Consider the following 19,330-nt stretch of genomic DNA (forward strand, 5'->3'; position numbering starts at 1 on the left):
ATGGAGTGGAGCGGTCCCCCTCCCACCGGCACCCCCGGGCCCGGCTCTGGTCTAGGAGTCAGGGATGCACAGATGTCAGTGAAGACGTTCATCATCTGGCTGCTTGTCGGGGGCCCAAGGGCTTTCCAGCTCCCCCAGGATCGGAGGGTATGTGACTCCCCTAAGCCATATGGTTTAAAAAAGTCAGTACGGCAGTTCCTCCAATAATTCTCCGTAGAATCACCACGTGATCCAGCAATTCCATGTCTGGGCACTTGCACTAAAGAATTGAAAGCAGGGACTTGAACACATGTTTGTACACCTGTGTTCACAGCAGGCAACATGTGGAAACGGCCCGAATGTCCATCAACAGATGACTGGATAAACAAAGTGTGTCAATCCGTACAATGGGAATGATTCAGCCTTAAAAAGGGAGGAAACTCTGTCACGTGCTATAACACGGATGAACCTCGAGAACATTGCTGTGTGGAATAAGCCCATCACAAAAGGACAACTGCTGTAGGATTCCACTTACATAAGGTCCCTAGAGTGTCAAGTCCATAGAGACAGAAAGTAGGATGGTGGTTACTGGGTCTGGGGAGGGAGATGGGGAGTTAGTGTTTAATGGGGACAGAGTTTCAGTTTGGGAAGATGAGAAAGTTCTGGAACCTTCCCCCTAGTGTGCTTCTCTGACAATCTGGGTGTGTGGATGGCCTACAGATTGATTCGATTCTGACAGTGAACTACCTAGAATTATGTCAGATCCCACAGGTTGAAGGGCATGGTCTTGACTTGACAATACTGCTCGTGTTTTAGACGCTAGCTGCAAGCAGGGTCCCCAGGCTACCCACGCTTCAAACTGGGGGCTTCCCATAACCCTTTCAGGTTTGATAGTTTGTTAGAATGGCTCACAAAGCTCTGGAAAGTGTTATACTTACGACTACCATTTTATCGTAAAGGCTGTAAGTGAGCAGCACAACAGGTAGGCCAGGTCCAGGAGGGTCCCGGATGCAGGCGCTGCTGTCCGCAGGGGTCAGTGTGAGCTTCCCTCTGTACATCCACATTTTCACCAACTGGAAGCTCCCTCAAGCCTGGCGTTCAGAGTGTTTAAATTGAGTTTTCAGTATCTAGGCATGATCCAATAAACCATTGACCACAGGATTGAACCCGATCTCCAGATCTGCTCCCCTCCCCTCCCCAGGGGTCAGATACAGTGGAAAGGGGTTTGTTATTATTCAGTTGGCTGGGGACTGCCAAAACAAAATACCATAGACTAGGGGCTTAAACGATAGGAAGTCATTTCTCGCAGGGAGGGAGGCTGAAAGGCCAAGGTCAAAGTGCCAGCTGATTCAGGTCCCAGGTGAAGGCCCTCAACCCAGCCTGCAGATTGCTTCCGGTAAGGACATTCATCTCATCATGGGGGCCCCACCCTCATGAACTCATTTAACCTTCATCACCTCCCGAAGGCCCCACCTCCAAACACCATCACGTTGGGAGTTAGGGTTTCCGAACATGAATTTCAGGGGGACACAGACATTCAGTCCATAGCAGTTGTAACAAAAGACATTCCAAGGGTTTCTGAACCAGGATAAAGGCCAGATATATATGCTTATTATCTCACAGCGCCACCGAGGTTTTTTTCTTTTTTTTTTAAACATCTTTATGGGAGTATAATTGCTTTACAGTGTTGTGTTAGTTTCTGCTGTATAACAAAGTGAATTGGCTATATGTATACATATATCCCTATATCCCCTCCATCTTGCATCTCCTTCCCACCCTCCCTATCCCACCCCTCTAGGTGGTCACAGAGCACTGAGCTGATCTCCCTGTGTTATGCAGCTGCTTCCCACTAGCTATCTATTTTACATTTGGTAGTGTATATATGTCCATGCCACTCTCTCACTTCATCCCAACTTACCTTCCTCCTCCCCATGTCCTCAAGTCCATTCTCCACACCTGTGCCTTTTTTAATTTTAAAATTTTATATATTTTTTATACAGCAGGTTCTTATTAGTTATCTATTTTATACATATTAGTGTATATATATCAATCCCAATCTCCCAATTCATCACATCTCCGTCTTTATTCCTGTCCTGCCCCTAGGTTCATCAGAACCTTTTTTTTTTTTTTAAGATTCCCTATATATGTGTTAGCATACGGTATTTGTTTTTCTCTTTCTGACATACTCCCCTCTGTATGACAGACTCTAGGTACACCCACCTCCTTTACATTGCTCTTTTGCTGAAATTGCTACCAGAATATTGGAGGGAAGATGACAAGATTATCAGAAGGCTAGTCTGGAAGGTTGTTTCTAGGACGGTGGGTTTGTGTAGCTTCTATGAAAAAAAAAAATCAAACACCCAAAAATCACAAAACAAGCCGCATCCTTCTTACTTGGTGGGAACCCTGTTGTTTCCCTGGTTTATTTATTAATAGTTGCTTTCTTTGGCCCAGATAGGCCTGGTTTTTCAAGTATAAGAAAGACTAAGAAAACCAAACTAACCTCCTAGTAACAATAACTGCAGAGAGAGAGGCAGAGGACCTCGAAGCTTGTTTGATGAGGTTGTATTGTGGCTGAGGCTGTCTCCTGGGCAAGCTTCTAGACCAAACAGCACGTTTTCCAGCCAGGAGCTCCGAGGACCGCTTTGCAGGGCCTCGGTCTGCGGTCAGCTCTGCGCTTTCCACTCAGTGTGCACCCTTCTCTCCCCCTGGTTCCCACCCACTGGGGACCATTGCTTGCTGCAGCCACACCAGCGCTCCCCCGAGGGCCTCCATGGTGCCTGTGCGCCCTGGTCCCCGGGGTGCGCCCACCGGCAGGGGCTGGTATGAAGCTGTAGCTCCTGGCAGAGTCTGACCTGCATACCCTAGACCCCTTCCACCACCAAAGGGGAGCGGAGGCGTGGTCCCGCATCCCATCTTGACCTTTGTCTCGGACTTAGAGAACCACCTCTGGGTGTGGGGCAAGGGGCTGCTGTAAAAGACTGAAACTGAGAGTGGAAGCAGAGTTGCACTGGACCTGGGTGGGCCTGTGAGCATGGAGTCTCTCCACTGCCAGTCCCCTCTCACCTGCGCCTGGGTCACGGCTGCCAAGCCCAGCGGGGTCAGACCATCATCTTCTTTAGACCAGGATCGGGGCTCGCCTGGTCTCCCCACAGCCTGCCTGGTGGGGCTTCCCGGTCCCATTTCACCGCCTGGGTCTGGTCCACGCTACCTGGAGCCCCAGGGCTCTCTCCCAGGTTCCTCCAGGGAAGAGCTTTGAAAAAACACGTGTTGGGTATATTTGTTGAAGACTAGCGTGGCTGAATAGGACAAGACGCTACAAACAGCAAGGGTTAGGAAACTCTTTCTGGCTGGGGATGGTTTGGTGGTCTCTCCGAAGGGCTGCTAGAGGGACCCATCTCCAGCACAGCCTTGAACTCTTGTCAGTCACGCAGCTGGTGTGGCGTGTCAGCCCCAGATACAGGCGGGACTGAGCTCCCCTCTCGTGGGGGCTGCCTGGTTCCCAGCCTGCTTAAAAGTAATGGTCTTAGAATAAATCCGAAATAGTAACATAAGCCAAAGGGGGCTCCAATTACCATCCATCTCGATGGTTCGTGCTACCTGTCGGTGGCTTCTTTCCAGAAGGGATGTCAAGCCCCGTGATGCCTGCTGGTGTGTCCAGGCTCTGTCTTCTGGCCCTGCAGTGGTTCTCCAGCTGTGAGGGTGTGTGTGGTCTGTGCTTTTGCAGGTTTAGTACCTGTGCAAGTAGCTTATAGTAAAGCGTATTCAATATTCTATCTTGAGGGCTTAGTGTAAGAAGGAGCATTTTAAAAAATATGTATCGTCCCTTATATTAACTGCACATCAAATTCTCTTCCAATTTCATAATTAGAGGCTTGGCATTTTCTCTTGCTGTTTGGTTATTAAGACCTTGCTACATGTATTACCAGTGTTTCCACAGCTACTTGTTCTTTTTCTGTGTTTCCTTATTTTTATTGTTTAGATAAAATTTGTATATCTTATCATCTCTCCTTCTCTTTGAAGTACATCTTTTGTAATTCCAAAATGGCAGGAATTATATGCTTCATTCATCCATAGCTTTGACCAATATTCTCCTCCTCTCTTCTAGTTTTTCTACTATTAAATTTACTGTTCTGGACTTCTGTCTACGGAGAGTGCACTCTGAGCACTGTGTAAGGCTTTAGTTTACCTTTGTGACAAGATCCGAATTCAGGTGGCCTGACACCATGGGTGAATTCTTCCTTGCTTCATTGTATCAAAAACGCTATTTTGTCATGTGTTTTGAAACTCAGTAGAGTATTTTTGGACTTCCCATGCTATTTCATTGATCTGCATTTTTGCACCAGTTTCATTTTTTTAAAAAGCATCGATACTTTAATATGTTCTACTATTTTGTAGGATTATAATCTTTCATAGCTCTTCGTTTTCATTCAGAATTTTCTCTGCTTTTGGAGCATATTTGCTCACCAATTATATTTTAGTATCATTTTTGAGTTAAAAAACAAGGCCAGTTGGAATTTGGATCAGAACTGTGTTCAGTGTGAGCAGGTGCTTGGGGGGAGAGGGTGGTCTCAGCCCTCCTCTCTTGTGTGCCCTGCGGTCATCTGGGGCCATCTGTGTCCCTATGCACAGAGCATGCCGTCCCTGGACGCTGGTCCCCTTGCCCTTCTCCTCTCCTGTGACCTCAGTCAGCCTTTTGGCTGTAGCCTTCTGTATGATCATTGGACTTAACTGTGGAAGGAAGCAATATCAAAATCACTTTTTTGGGGGAGTACGTATTTTCCAATTGTCTCCTTAGAAACATCCATTGAATTGGAATCTTTGTTTCAAAAAGTCTACACATCTACTATTTTTTTTTTTTTTTTTTTTGCGGTACACGGGCCTCTCACTGTTGCGACCTCTCCTGTTGCGGAGCACAGGCTCCGGACGCGCAAGCTCAGCGGGCATGGCTCACGGGCCCAGCCGCTCCGCGGCATGTGGGATCCTCCCGGACCGGGGCATGAACCCGTGTCCCCTGCATCGGCAGGCGGACTCTCTACCACTGCGCCACCAGGGAAGCCCTACATCTACTATTTTGAAACACACAGTTCACCGACTTCCAGAAAGGTTGTACCAATGTGTATCTCCTACCAGTGTTCCCTTTAACTTGGGTGATTGTTTGCTTGTTTCCTTCGAGTCCTTGAGGGAAGAATTTATTTCTCATTCAGCGTTACGACTCACTCTGAAGTCCCCCGAGCAGTGCTGGAAAGAGCAAAGTGTTAAATGAATGTTTAATGCATGTTTGTTGAAAGAAAAGCAACTGTTTTTCAGTATAAAGCTCAAAAAAATTAAGGAAGGGGAGAGTTTATTCATGTCTTCCTCTCAGTACCAAACTAACTCCATAACCAACATAAAGGTTTGGAAAAGGTCCTCTTGGAGAGGGAAGTTCGGACTGTGAGGGAGAGATAGTCAGAAGCCCCAGTTCTGACCTGCGGTGGACTTGGACCAGCTCAGCTGGTGGCTGCCCTTGGGCTTTGGCTCTCGCTCTGTTGGAACCCGCTTCTCTTGCAGTATTTTATGGCAAGGACCTTGTAATACTTATGGGAAAGTCTTCTCTTCTGAGCGGCTGGCATCCAGAGGCCCAAGCGCCCCAAAGAGACGCAGTAGAATTTCACGCTTATTGCAAAGCCCTTTGTTTCCAAGGAGAAGGGCAGCAGGCTAATTCTACGTTGGACTGCAGCTTCCTTCCCCAGTGTGTAAAACGGGCACAGTGTTCCCTACCTCACTGATGTTGGGAGGATGAAGTGATGGATGAGCAAGGGCTCGTGAGCACTCAGGGGATGCAAACGAGAGGCGGGAGGAGGGCCTGGCCCTCTTTACAGCTGCGTCCCCAGCAGCACCTCCTTCAGGGGCTCTGGGCTCCAGGGAAATACTTCACAGGTCTTCACACCCCCTCCCCCGTGTGTGTTCACTGCTGTTTCCCCAGCACCTTGCCGGTACACTCCTCCCGAGGAAGGAATGAGGTCACTTGTTTTATTGCTCTAGTGCACAGCATTTATTGATCCATCCTCTTTATTTTTTTTTTTGCATGACTTCCACAAATAATGCTACTGTCAGCAGGATTGAGCACACCTTTGGTTCACACTTATTTATGCCTTCTCAAAAAGTAACTATTAGGTGGAACCTTTTTTATAGGTTAAAGCTAGTCTAATATAGGTAAACTAATATGGTTCAACCTCTTACATAGTTGTTGAATTGCTGAGCCGTAGAATCTGCACATCTTCAGCTTAACAATGTTGTCAGGCTGCCTTCTAAGATCCTGTTCATCTGTATCCTCACCGATACTTTTTACTTTTCCCAAACTGGAAGACGTAAAATGGTATCTCCTGGGGATAATTTGTGTCTGCCTGAGTCCTACTGAGACGAATATCTGTGCGTATATTTCTGAGGGTCCATAATTTGCTCTTCTTTTCGCCTGTTTTTTGACTGTTTTCTATTGGATTATCTCCTCATTGATTTGTAGGCATGTGTATATATTCTGGATACTATCTTGTCGTTGTGTATGTTGAAATAGATTCTTCAAGTCTGTGGTGAATCTCACTTTTCAAATAGCTTCTCTGAGGATCAGAGATTTTAATTTAACATGGCTTAGTTTTCCTTTGTGGTCTATGGGTTGTGTGTGTGTGTGTGTGTGTGTGTGTGTATTATTTAAGACAAACAAAACTGAAGGAGATGCTCTATGTTTTCTTGCAAACATTTAAAAAATTTCTTTTCTCCACGTTAAGAGTTCTGTACCCTCACTCTGAGGATAACCAATTATGTGGCACAATTTGTTGAATAGCAAGTTTTTCTCCTATTGGTCCGTTGACCACCTTTTTTCCTGCATCAAGTTTCCAAGTATACAAACCTCTGTTCCTAGGCTCTATGCACTGTTCCCTAGGTCAGTTTCCATATTGTTGAAGTAATAGCAAGTGGTCTTACTTACTGTCATTCTATATAAAGTCTTGATGTGTAGGAGGACAGATTCTTTTAATCTGTTGTTGAAAATTGTCTTGGACATTTTTTGGTCTTTGTTTTCTTTGCTTTTTTTTTCTCACATTCTCTACTCTTCTCCCTCTGTTTTTTTTTTTTTAAATTATTTTATTATTATTATTATTTTTGGCCATGCCACATGGCATGTAGGATCTTAGTTCCCCGGCCAGGGATCGAACCTACACCCCCTGCCTTGGAAGCACGGAGTTTTAACCACTGGGCCACCAGGGAAGTCCCTTTGTTTTCCCAAATAATTTTACGCATTAAAAAAATGTCAGCTCATTAAAGTTGACAACAACAGCAAAATCAAAACAAAACAAACAAAACCTTGTTGGAATTCCATTGGAATTGTATTGAACCTATGGATCAATTTGGGTAGAATTAACATCTTTATGATATTGCTATTTCTTATGCATTAACAATGTTTATTCATTTATTTAGGTTCTCTCTGGTGTCTTTTAATAAAGTTTCATAATTTTCTTCATGAAATAATTGCACATATTTTGGTTAGATTCCCCCCACCTCCAGTTACTTTAACTTTTCATTGATAATATAAATGGTATCCTATTTTATTTTTGTATATACTGCAATTTTATTTCAATTGCACAAACAAAGTTAGCGTGTAGGAACTTTAAATGAAACAGTACGGTAAAAATAGCAAAGAATGAAAAACTCTAAAAACGGAAATACACCTAAAGCATGAGAATTCAACATGCATTAGTGTTTCATCTTCCGTTTTGATTGACACTTATGAAACAAACTTTGAGATCATGATGACTATTCTGAAGAGATTTCAGCACCAGCACTAAGGTTGGTACATTCAGTTGGCTTGTAATTGACTTATTAGCCATTTACATAGTATATAGTACAGATTTGTCACAGGTTGGATCACAGTGTTAAAGGAAAGAAGGACCTTCCTTTAATTACAGAGGATCCCCTAAACTGCACTCAGCTTAAGACATCCGATGTGTAAGAACACGAAACCATCATAATAATGTGGGTCCAAGGAGCATAGTTTTGTTAAGGAAAATAACCTAAGCTTCTGTTTCCCGCTTTAATTACTGAAATCTCTAACAATGAAAAAACTGTCACATAGGACAGTAAATGTATATAGTTATTCAATCAGTCTTCTCAGAAAGAACACATTTAGCAATCTGGGATAATACAGAATGACAAGAACTGTAACGTGATGCAACACTGGTTCTTTTTGTCATTTTACACAGACATCATGTTAATACTAAACCAAGGCACAAAGCGTTTAGTGCCTACACCAGTTTCTTTCTTAAGATCTAGCATTTTTATTGTAGTCTTTTATCTTGCTTCGGACCACTTGTACTCGGTACTTTATCCTACTATAGAATGTTTAACTTAGGCAACAAAATCAAAAGTGATTTCTGACCAGATTTATGGGAGACATAAAGATTTATATCATCAAAGTGTTTGCATGACCAAAAGTAAGATAATAAAGATGAAAATTCCTTCTATTTCTTTTAGAAAATAGTACTTTATAAGCTTGCTGCGTCTTCAATGTCTTTACTCTTGGATGACAATGAATAGTTGATAGAAAAAAAGAACTGTAATGGTGTTTTATTTTAAAAATACATTTTCTGGACTTCTCTGGCAGTCCAGTGGTTAAGACTCCCTGCTTCTACTGCAGGGGGCACAGGTTTGATCTCTGGCTGGGGAACTAGGATCCCGCATGCCGTGTGGCCAAACAAACAAACAATTTCTTACGGAAAATTATGAGAATGATGGTGAGATAGGATTGAATTCTCCTACGAAAGTAACTTTGGAATTTTCTTTCTGTAGTTCTATCAGTTGTTGCTTTATATATTTTGATTACATTTATTAAGCATATAAATGCATAAAATTATGATATTTTCCTATTGCATCACTTATTTTATTATGTAGTGATCCTCTCTGTATGTAATAGTGCTCTGTGTCTTCAAGTCTCTTGTCTGATATTACCGTAGTTAATTTGTGTACTATTTACCTAGTATATATTTTTTGTCTCTTTACTTTCCTCCAGTCTGTGTCCTTATGTTGGATAACTTGGTTTCTGATTATCTGAAAATATTCTTTTACCCTCATTTTTGAGAGATGAGTTTTCTGGGTACACAATTCTAGGTCAACCAAATTTCTCCAAGTAATCTAAAGATATTTAATTGTCTTCTGGTTTCCCGCTGTTAATGAGTCTTTGATAAGTCTAATTATTCCTTTGAGGTAGTGTGTCTTATTTCTTGAATTGGGATCTCCTCTTTGACTCTTGTGCTGAAGCTGTTAATGTGGATTTATGTTTCCTGGTACATGTTATATTTCTTTTATCAGTGGAATTTGTGCACTTTATATGTTCTGGAAAATTCTCAGCATTAGCTATTTAAATGCCTCACCTGCTTTCTCTCCATCCCCCTTGAGGGGTACGCTCTCTTTTGTAATTCAACCTTGCAGTTAAAGATTCAACTCATGACTTCTTTATTCTTTTTAATTAATTTCTTTTGTCAATTCTCTCCTCCGAGCTCTTCGGAGATTTCTTTTACTCTCTCATTTCTGTAAGATCAGCAATGCAACAAAACTCTATTCTTCCAGCAGGCATTGCCCTATTGTTGCTGGTCAGTGTATCGGAAGCAGAGTGATATTAATTGGATTTTTAGTTTTGTCCCATTTTCATTTCGGCTGGATTTCATTGCTAAGCCTTTTTCCCCTTAGGGTTCATGGTTAATAACCATCTGTGTTCTTTTATGGTTGAGAATGTATGTATGCTGGTTTTATTTAAGGGTCATTTTGGCTGGGTATTGTGTTTTTATCACACTTCCTTTCTCTTAGAACTCTGTAACTATTGATGCGTTGTTATCTAGCATTGAATATTTTGAGGACATGTTTGAGGCCAGGTAGATGCATTTCCTCTTGTGTGGCTATTTGTAGTATATTTCCTTTATCTCGGAGGTTCAATAGCTCTAGTTCAGCTGCAGCCTAGTTTTCAGAAATACGGCGTACTCTTCCAGTCTTGAAATAACGTTTTCTCTGTTTTAGGGGAATTCTCCCGTGTTATGTCTATGAGCATATTTTTTGTTCCATTTTTTGGATTCTCTGCTTCAGGGATGGCAATTATCCTTATGCTGTGGAGTCTTTTGTTTTTCAAAGCTGATTCTGTTAGCTTTTTGTGTTAATATTTTTGCCTTTAAAACTGTTTTTTTTATTTTATATTTTTTAAATCAGTGTTGTTATCTTTGTTTTGTGGTTTCTAAATCATTTAGAGTTCCACAGTTATGATTTTTTTTGGTTATTTTTATCCCTTAGATCTGCAACTTCTCTTTTCATTTATTTATTTATCATTTTTTTATCAGTTCTTGTTTTCTGAATGTTTGTTCTTACTAAATTGTTCTTCTTTATGAAACAGTTGTAAAGAAATTCTTCATTTTACCTGAGTTGTTTCTTTTCCAGCCATGGCCATGGCTTTCGTTTGCTGGCTTTATTTGTCTGCTTCCCTCCAGAATGTTTAGATAGCTGTTTCACTCTTTGTTTTCATGTGACTGATGCTTGGGCCACTTAGCCCAGGTGTTGTATTTGTCCTTGACTCTCTTTTCAGTCATCCTGAGACAAGTTTGATTTCTCCTTCAAACTCTGATGCAGTGTCTGAGCACATCCTATATGTGCCAGTTTTCTCCAGCATGAGGGATGGTTGGGATTCTGGTGGGGATGAGATGCAGGCATATTAGCCTAGCCAGGCTCCATGCTCTCCTTTGAGATTTTGTTAAAAGGTTTTATACCACATTCACCCATCCAGTTAGGGAAGTGAATCTCCAACTTTGGATTCTTTTTCTGTTTTTATGTGTAGCCCTGGGGGTATCTCCAGCAGAGTCAGGCTCCTTGTTCACTTTCTGTGTGTCATAGTTTGAATGTTCCAGCAGCCATTTTTCTACCTCCACTGTCAGAAGAAGGAGAAAAGGAGTCCTTCAGGGCCCCTGACTCCACTGATGCGTGTATGGGGGAGAGTCCCTTGCTCTGCAGATTTCGGGCCGAGTTGGGACTGACCCGGGTGGGCTTGTGAGATCCCCACCGCCCCCCACAGCTGTCTCCTCTGACTTCATTTCTTTTCCTTTTCCTCCCTCTTGTTTTGTCTGGGAAAAGAAAAAGTCTGTGAGAAGATTTCAATACGCCATTTTACCCAGGGCTCCTCTATTTATGTATTTGTATGCATGTATTGTTACGGGCCCCCAAAATGCAGTGGTGTCTCAGCTGTTCTGAGGGAACCGAGGCAAGGGCATCCGTAACCATTGCTGTGGGATGTGGAATTTGGGGGTGCAGGACTGGCACTTCTGCCGTGTCCCAGGGGAGCTTCCCTCCTGGGACTCTTGGCAGGAAGGAGGGGACTTCGCGGTTGTTTGGAAACTCATGATAGCACTGGCCCCAAACAGAAAACTTCGCAAATTCCATAACTGGGTGATGGGTTAAGTAACTTAAATTCTACAGTAGATTATTACATAGTCTTCAAAAACAATGAGGCTGATCTATAAGTGCTGATATGACAAATAATTTCCAAAAACACTTGTTATATTTATTTATGTCTTTTAAACAATGAATTAAGAAAACCGTTCGAATAATTTATCTTTTGGGAGAGTGGTTGCATTCTTCCTGTACTTTTTGAATTTCCTAACCATACATATATTTACTTATTTATAGTATCAAAAGTAGCTATGTGAGTCTTGGCTCTGTTTTCCTTATACTTTTTTGTCTTAAAAATGGCTCTTATTAAAAAATTTAAAAAAATCCCAATTAACTATATATTTACTCTTCTTAATGGTGTCAAGTTATTGTTTAATCTGAGGTATATTTTCTATTTTGCACATTTATATCCAGCCAGAATTAATTAAGGACTCCCCCCTACCCCAACCTGTACTCCAAGAAATGACTCATTTGTTACAGGGAATGAACAGGTGACTTAAGTTTTATGGTCTTCTGTGTGTTTGTGACCCTTATGTCTGGTTTAATTGCTACGTTTTGAGCCAGAGGGTGCCCTCTTGTGGGCGTTTTCTCTGTTATCAGGGTGGATGGTATTGGATAGCAGCACTTTCTCAGAGAACTTTCCATAATGATGCACTTTCTGGCACAAGAAATACTTCCTCATGACCCGTCTCCAAGAGGGTGGTTTCTTTTCTTCTTTAATTACACCAGGGATGGAAACATTCTTTCCCATCTGGGTTTTGTCTTTATGGTTTCAGACCACATAACACTCACCTGGGCACACGTAGGTCCGTTTGCTCGACCTTACCGGGAAGGGCTGGGACAGGGGGATAGGCCTGGGAGCTCAAAGACCAAGGCAGTAAAGTGACAGGAAGTTCACTTTAGTTCAAAGCATCATGACTCAAGAGTCTGAAAGAACAAGACATGCTTTTTAGTGTTGACAGCGTCCTTAACCTAACCTGCAGATTTTTAGGTTTTTGTTTCTGTGGTATTAAATGCCTTGCTTGTTCTGTGTCTGGCTGTAAACTTTTGTATTTGTAAACTGAGTGGAAGCCAATAGAAGAACATTGTCCACCAAAAAACAAGTGTAGAATGATGACAGTAAAAATAATCTTGTGATAATTGAGGATTTTCTAGTAATTAATTTTTCACTGGGCTATACCTTAGGTATTTCTTTCTCAAATAATTAAATTCTGTGTATAGATGGCAGTGCCTTTTCTTTTGACTTTGAAAATTCAGGGTTATACAAATTATTTCAATCCCTATGGGTAGCTCTTTTGCAGTCTGTATCAAGAGATTTGACTCCAATAAGCTGATTTTTCAGAGTTTGTTCCAGTCTGAAGAAAGTAATTTAAAGAAAAATTATTTATACGCAAAAATGAATTGATAGAAAAATGTGAATTATGATATATTCATTTGTAAGAATGTTAGATAACCAGTAAGATGATGGTTATGAACCTTGTGTGGCATCATTAGAAAATATTCATAAAATGAAGGTAAGTGGCTGCCACCACCAACTTTGGGAAAATATCTACTTGGATGGAAAAGTCAGGAATGTTAAAATAGTTAGAAAAATAAACTAGTGAATTTGTTGGAGTGTGAGAAACATGGACGACGTTGTTTGTTTAATGTCTTTAATATCATAAAGTCTGCAATAAATAAATATGTGGAGAAACAGGGAAGGAGCAGAAGCCAGATCTGGTGGGAGAAGGACCGGGAACTGACAGTCGTGGATCTGGATACAGTGACAAGGGAACTGGGGCCATCTCCGTGGGGCCTCGTCTCAAATGATTGTTCTCAGGGACACACGGTAGGGATGACAATGACCTCCTTTAAAGGAAGTCTGGTCTGGCCTGTAAACCCTCCTTCAAGAGATGGAGATATTGTAATGCTTTTCGACTCTATCAAACCCTAATTATTTTTTTACAACTTTCCAGGTCCTCTTCCTGGGTGAATTCTTCTGGCCGTGTATTCTGTTTATGATTCTGATAGTACTTCGTTTTCAAGAACCTCCCAGACATAGAGACAATTGTGAGTTTTACTTTTATGACACTTTTTGAATTACAAACATCAGAAGAAGAAAATGCAGCATTCTTTTTTTGTTGTTGTCCTTTATAAATTCTGAATCCTGAGTGAAATGAATGGATAGAGTTCTGTTGTAATATCATAATCTCTGTTTCTGGAGTATGCACCAGTATGCATCAATTTAGATTTTTTTCTCTTAAGAATGATATTCACACATGTTTGCTCTATCTAGCAGATAGATTTATTCCTTGAACTAAACTGCCTTAATTTGGGAATAGGTATATAAGTCATTATAAATATAGAAAGAATAGAGGAAGAGGTAAAAGGGAGCAGATGCATTTCAGTTTTTCAACATGATAGTGGTGATGGTGGTGGGATATTGAGGATGGCAATGATGGTGATGATGGTGGTGATGATGGTGAGGATGGTGAGGACTGTGAGGATTGTGATGATGTTGACAATAGTGATGATGGTGATGACGGTGGTGATGATGGTGATAGTGGTGATGGGATGATGATGATAGTGATGACAATGATGGTGATGATGGTGATGGTGGTGATGGGATGATGATGATGATGATGATGATGATGGTGATGGTGATGATGGGATGATGACGATAATGATGACAATGATAGTAATGATGCTGATGGTGGTGATGATGGTGATGACAGTGATAGTGATGATGGTGATGATGGGATGATGATGATGATGGTGATGATGGGATGATGACGATAATGATGACAATGATGGTGATGATGGTGATGCTGGTGATGATGGTGATGATGGTGATAACAATGATAGTAGTGATGCATTGAGAAACCATTATTAATAACTTTCTCTGCTCCAGGAGCTTTATCAGCAAGACCATTTTGTTTATCTGGTTTGAAACCTCAACAGCATCACTCCTTGAGAAATGATTGCCTATTTTGTTTCTATGAGACTTACGCCCACTTGAAATATGGATGATGTGGTTAATTCTAAAAATGTTACATGAATAAAAATTACTAAGGGATGGCTTTTATCTAAAACAGTATGTCACCATTCACAATAGTGAATTAATGTATTTATTCATTTGGCAAATAATGTTTTGAGTGCCTTCGTGTCCCAGGCCTTGCTGAGGATGAAGTTGTGGACAAGGTATTTTCCCTGCCCTTCCAGGACTTACTGTGGGGCTAGACTATTATGATCAGTGGGACAATGGCCTGATGGGACTCTGTAGAGGGTGCATGTGAGCACAGAGGAGAGGTGGCCACTCCATTCTAGGGAAAGGCTTCTGAGGAGTTAGCAAATGTGAAACTTTTTCAGATAAAAGAGTTCAAGGGAGGCAGGATCTGGGCAGGGCAGACAGCGTGGGGAAGATTGGAACTAAAAGGAGTTCAGTGTGACTAAGGAGCAGAGTGTGACTGGAGGAACAAGCAGGTTCAGATCAGTAAAGGCTTTGAAGGGTGTTTAGGATGGTGACTTCCCAAAGGGCACGAGCAGCCACCGAATGGTTTCAGGAAGCTCCTCCTGGGAGGAGTACGTGGGGCAGCGCTCTAGGTGCAGGCAGAGGTGCACTTGAGATGGGGGGCTGGGCACCGGGGAACACAAGGTGAGTCATGGGGCACTGCGTCACCAGGCCTGGCTTGAGCAGGAGGAAGAGGACAGGCTCCGTAGAGGCGAAGCGGGGACCACAGTGGGCTGGGGCTTGTGAGGAGAGGGGGCCTCCTGCTGGGACACCTGGGTGGAGGGGCACCCTTCTGAACTGAGGACACACAGGAGGGGCTCGGGGGCTGTGCTCCGTGTGGCCGGGAGGACCCCCGAAGGGGAGAAGCTCCTGGGACCAGGCCTCGTGAGGGGCACAAGGGGGGCAGGCCAGAGGGACAGGAGGAGGCTGTGGAGCCACGTGGGGAGCACTCAGGGCGGCCACGGTGAGCAGTCACAGGTGTTGTTGCCACGTGGGCAGGGGGAGGGCTGACATGTCCTGTCGGGGGCATTGGTGCCATTGCCCAGGGCGGCTCGGTGGGTGGGGACAAGGAAGGCAGGCTGCAGTGACATGAAGAGTGATGTGGAATTTGCAGTGAGAAACTGTAAGGCCTGAATAAATAATTCCTTCTCAGTTATATCAACTGTCAGCCTTTTTTTTTTTTTTGGTCGCGCCGGGCAGCTTGTGAGATCATAGTTCCCTGACCAGGGATCTAACCCACACTCCCTGCAATGGAAGCATGGAGTCTTAACCACTGGACCGCCAGGGAAGTCCTCAACTGTCAGTCTTGATCTAAATATGCATTCTAAAAGTGGACAGGGGTATTTTGGAAAAGTCTTTTTAAAAAAATAGCGTGTCATTTATATACTTTAAAAATGCAAGGGTACAAAGCTCCTTTCACAAGGTTGTGTGCAGGCATATTTGAGGACCTGTAGCAAATGCACTGGGTGTGGCTTGCATCAAGGGCTGGGCAGGAAGTGGGGAGGCAAAGGGGAAAGTGAAAAGAGACAACAAACAGAAGGGCCTTGCATGGGCCCCGAGGTCAGGCAACAACGTGCAGGAGAAGTAAGGCGGGACCGCTGCTGGGGGCAAGACAGCAGGCGGGAACGTCGGTGTCACAGGTGGATGACGTGCCGTCAAGGACTGAGGGCCAGACCCCGGTCAGCAGCGGCTGATGAAGATCTTGAGTGATTTCATCACTGATAACAGAGCATCAAGTCTACAGCGCCGTGTGTTACAGGGCAGCCCCGGCTCGTGGGACCAGCAGCCTAGGATGTTCCTTATGCTAAAGGATGACGCCCGTCCTGAAGCATTTACCCAAGCTCTTACTTTTTGTCAGGAGTACAGTCCCGACGAAGTGGCCTTGGGAACATCGGAGATGTTTTTTAGAGGCTGACGCAGATGAGCGTGTGCAGGGAAGAGAAGACTTCGTCTCAGTCTCAGAGGGGTCCTGAGCCCAAATCACTGAGGTCCACACTTTGAAGCCCCATCTGCCGCACCCTGATGTGTGAGCCCAGGCGAGGGGTCTAGCCCTGTGAGTCTCTTTTCCATAAAGGCAGCTGATTTTACCTGCCTTCAGGGCTGCACCGAGGACTCAGTGAGAAAGCCGGTCCCAAGCCTGTGCCCAGCACAGGGTGTGGCCCAGAGGAGATGACCGGCGAACATCCACGCCCGTCTCTCGCACGCCTGCTGTCCTGGGGTGGCCGGTGTTACTGTACACCCCGTTTAGGTGAGCACCATTCCTGCGTGTCCCCGAGGGAGACGGGAACAGAAATCACAGTTACTAGCTGGAATGTGACCCCATCCCTTCGTGGTCTCCAGTGCTAGGACAGGGCCGGGTCCTGAGTTGAGAACTCCCCTGCCCCTTCAGCTGAGAAGCCTACTCATTTGTCTTTCCTTCATTCATCAAACATTTACTGACTGTCATGGGCAAAGCACTGAGCTGAATGCTGGGCCTAGCGGGTTCCCAAGTCCCAGAGAGTAAGATTATCGCCCAGACCAAACCAGAATGGAGGGGAAAGCCTTTCACCAGGGTTTTACGAGCTACAGCATACTGGGTTAGTGCTGGTTGAGCTGTCTGCACTCATCAGCACCCCGACTCTTCTGTCCATATGGTGATGTGAAGGGGGAGTGGGGGGCCCATGTGACCAGCATTTTATGGAGGAAAGTGGCTTATTTTTATTTTATTTTATTTTTTTACTGAAGTGTAGTTGATTTACAATGTGTGTGAATCTCTGCTGTACAGCAAAGTGACTCAGTTATACACATAGAGACATTGTTTTTTTTCTTGTTCTTTTCCATTATGGTTTATCCCAGGATATTGAATATGGTTGCTTGTGCTGTACAGTAGGACCTTGTTGTTTATCCATCCTATATGTAATAGTTTGCATCTGCTGAGCCCAAACTCGCAATCTATCCCAATCCCCCCCACAAGCTTGGCAACCACAAGTCTGTTCTCTATGTCTGTGAGTCTGTTTCTGTTTCATAACTAAGTTCATTTGTGTCATATTTTAGATTCCACATATATAAATGATATCGTATAGTACTTGCCTTTCTCTGTCTGACTTACTTCACTTAGTATGATAATCTCTAGGTCCATCCGTGTTGCTGCAAATGGCATCCTTTTGTTTATTTTTATGGTTGAGTAATATTCCATTGTATATATGTACCACATCTTCTTTATCCATTCATCTGTCAATGGACATTTAGGTTGTTTCCAGGTCTTGGATATTGTGAATATTGCTGCTATGAACATTAAGGTGCATGTGTCTTTTTGAATTACGATTTTGCCCAGATATATGCCCAGGAGTGGGATTGCTGGGTCGTATGGTAGTTCTATTTTTAGTTTTTTAAGGAACCTCCATACTGTTCTCCACAGTGGATGCATCAACTTATATTCCCACCAACAGTGTAGGAGGGTTCCCTTTTCTCCAGGAAGTGGCTTATTGTACCAACATTTGTCCTGAAAGACCTTGGACCCTATCCAGTTTTTCTAAACATCTTTGCATTAAATCATCTTTAGCAACTACACTTAAACATTAAGAATCCAAGGTGTGTGAGACTTGAAAAATTTCCCAGACTAAGAATTCGTCCGTTTTTTGTATGAGACGAGAGGAAGTGTCTGCTCTGATTCTTCCTGCCTACAGCTTGTTCACAGCATCTGTAGGTGAGGGTGCCTGACAGAGATATTAACACTCCTCTGGCGGGAAGATGCGGCCAGGCAGAGCCGTCCTGGCTTGAAGCCTGTGTGCAGACCCTGGGGGAAAGGGGTTATTGCAAACGGTTTCTCACCTTTTTTCTTTTTTCTGTTGGACTGCTCGGAGCTCCTTTAAATAAACAACAGGATTAATAATATAACAACATGGTATTACATGTTACCGAACTCACTAGGTATTCCATTTCTGGGACCAGTCATATGGACTCATTTCTGCCTTGTATCCACATCCAGGTTATTTGCAACCCCAGGATCTGCCCAGCCGGGGCGTTTTCCCCTTTGTCCAAGGCCTTCTTTGCAACACCGGGTCTAGGTGCAGAACACAAGCTATGAATGGGCCACAGAGCAGCATTTTTGGTAAGAGAAACACAAACATCCTTTTCAGAATTCATGGGAAGATGCTGTATAGAACAGGCATGAGGCTTTTAGTACAGCTTCCATCATCTGGGATGAGCCAGAGATCATAAACAACACAGAATTTAGAGTTACTAGAAAATCAGTTTTATTAAATTCAGACTCACATGAAAACCACTCCAAGTAACGGTTCATTTCCAGTAGGAGGACTTTCCACTGCTGTTAAAAGAATCACAAAGTGATTACTGATTAGCAGATGCCATTTGCTTGTCATAGTTTGTTTTCTGTAGGTTAAAACTCTGACCTCGAAATCACCTGCTTAGCCAGCTATTCATTTTGGTGCCAAACGCCCCAAAACAAGTATGTGTTTGAGTTACCCACTGGGCTTTTCCTGCTGTGCTGTTTTGGACCAGCATCCTGTTCGCGGCTGAGACACAATCTAGTCACTCACCTGGACCAGGTGACAGTAGCTGTTGTGACTCTAGATGCTGAACCAGACTTGTGTTTGCCTGTGGCAACAGTTTGCACCAAAGACCAAAAAGAGAAACAGTGGGAGGTATTTTGTGCGAAAAGAGTCAAAATAAAGGGGGTTTTAGCTTAGAGCACGCTGAAGGCTCTGGAAACTTCTCTCAGCGGAGTTAGGAATGAAAGGAAGTGACTGATTCATCAGATAGTTTCAGTTTTTCTCCTGTGAATAATCTGGCTTTGCTTCCTCTCTCCTTTCTGGTGTTGAACAATCTAACATATGTAAGTGTAAAGCCTGTTAAAATATGTAATCTTTATCTTTCAACTGTAAGTTACAAGAAGAGAATGAAAAGTTT

The 19,330-nt window shown here is 43.3% G+C and overlaps 1 protein-coding gene across 1 annotated transcript in view; it reads left to right on the forward strand.

The window, feature by feature from the left end:
• ABCA13 (ATP binding cassette subfamily A member 13) overlaps positions 1–19,330 on the forward strand; it is a gene marked incomplete at both ends in the record, with an annotated part of 307,539 nt that continues 288,209 nt past the window's right edge. The window contains 4 exon segments of the mRNA XM_082846245.1: positions 1–147; positions 13,389–13,482; positions 18,390–18,469; positions 18,475–18,512. Of these exon segments, the coding sequence (XP_082702371.1) occupies positions 1–147; positions 13,389–13,482; positions 18,390–18,469; positions 18,475–18,512 (359 nt within the window).

This window comes from Leucopleurus acutus (genome assembly GCF_964270905.1).
Source record: "Leucopleurus acutus genome assembly, chromosome: 9".
Taxonomy (NCBI): Eukaryota; Metazoa; Chordata; class Mammalia; order Artiodactyla; family Delphinidae; genus Leucopleurus; species Leucopleurus acutus.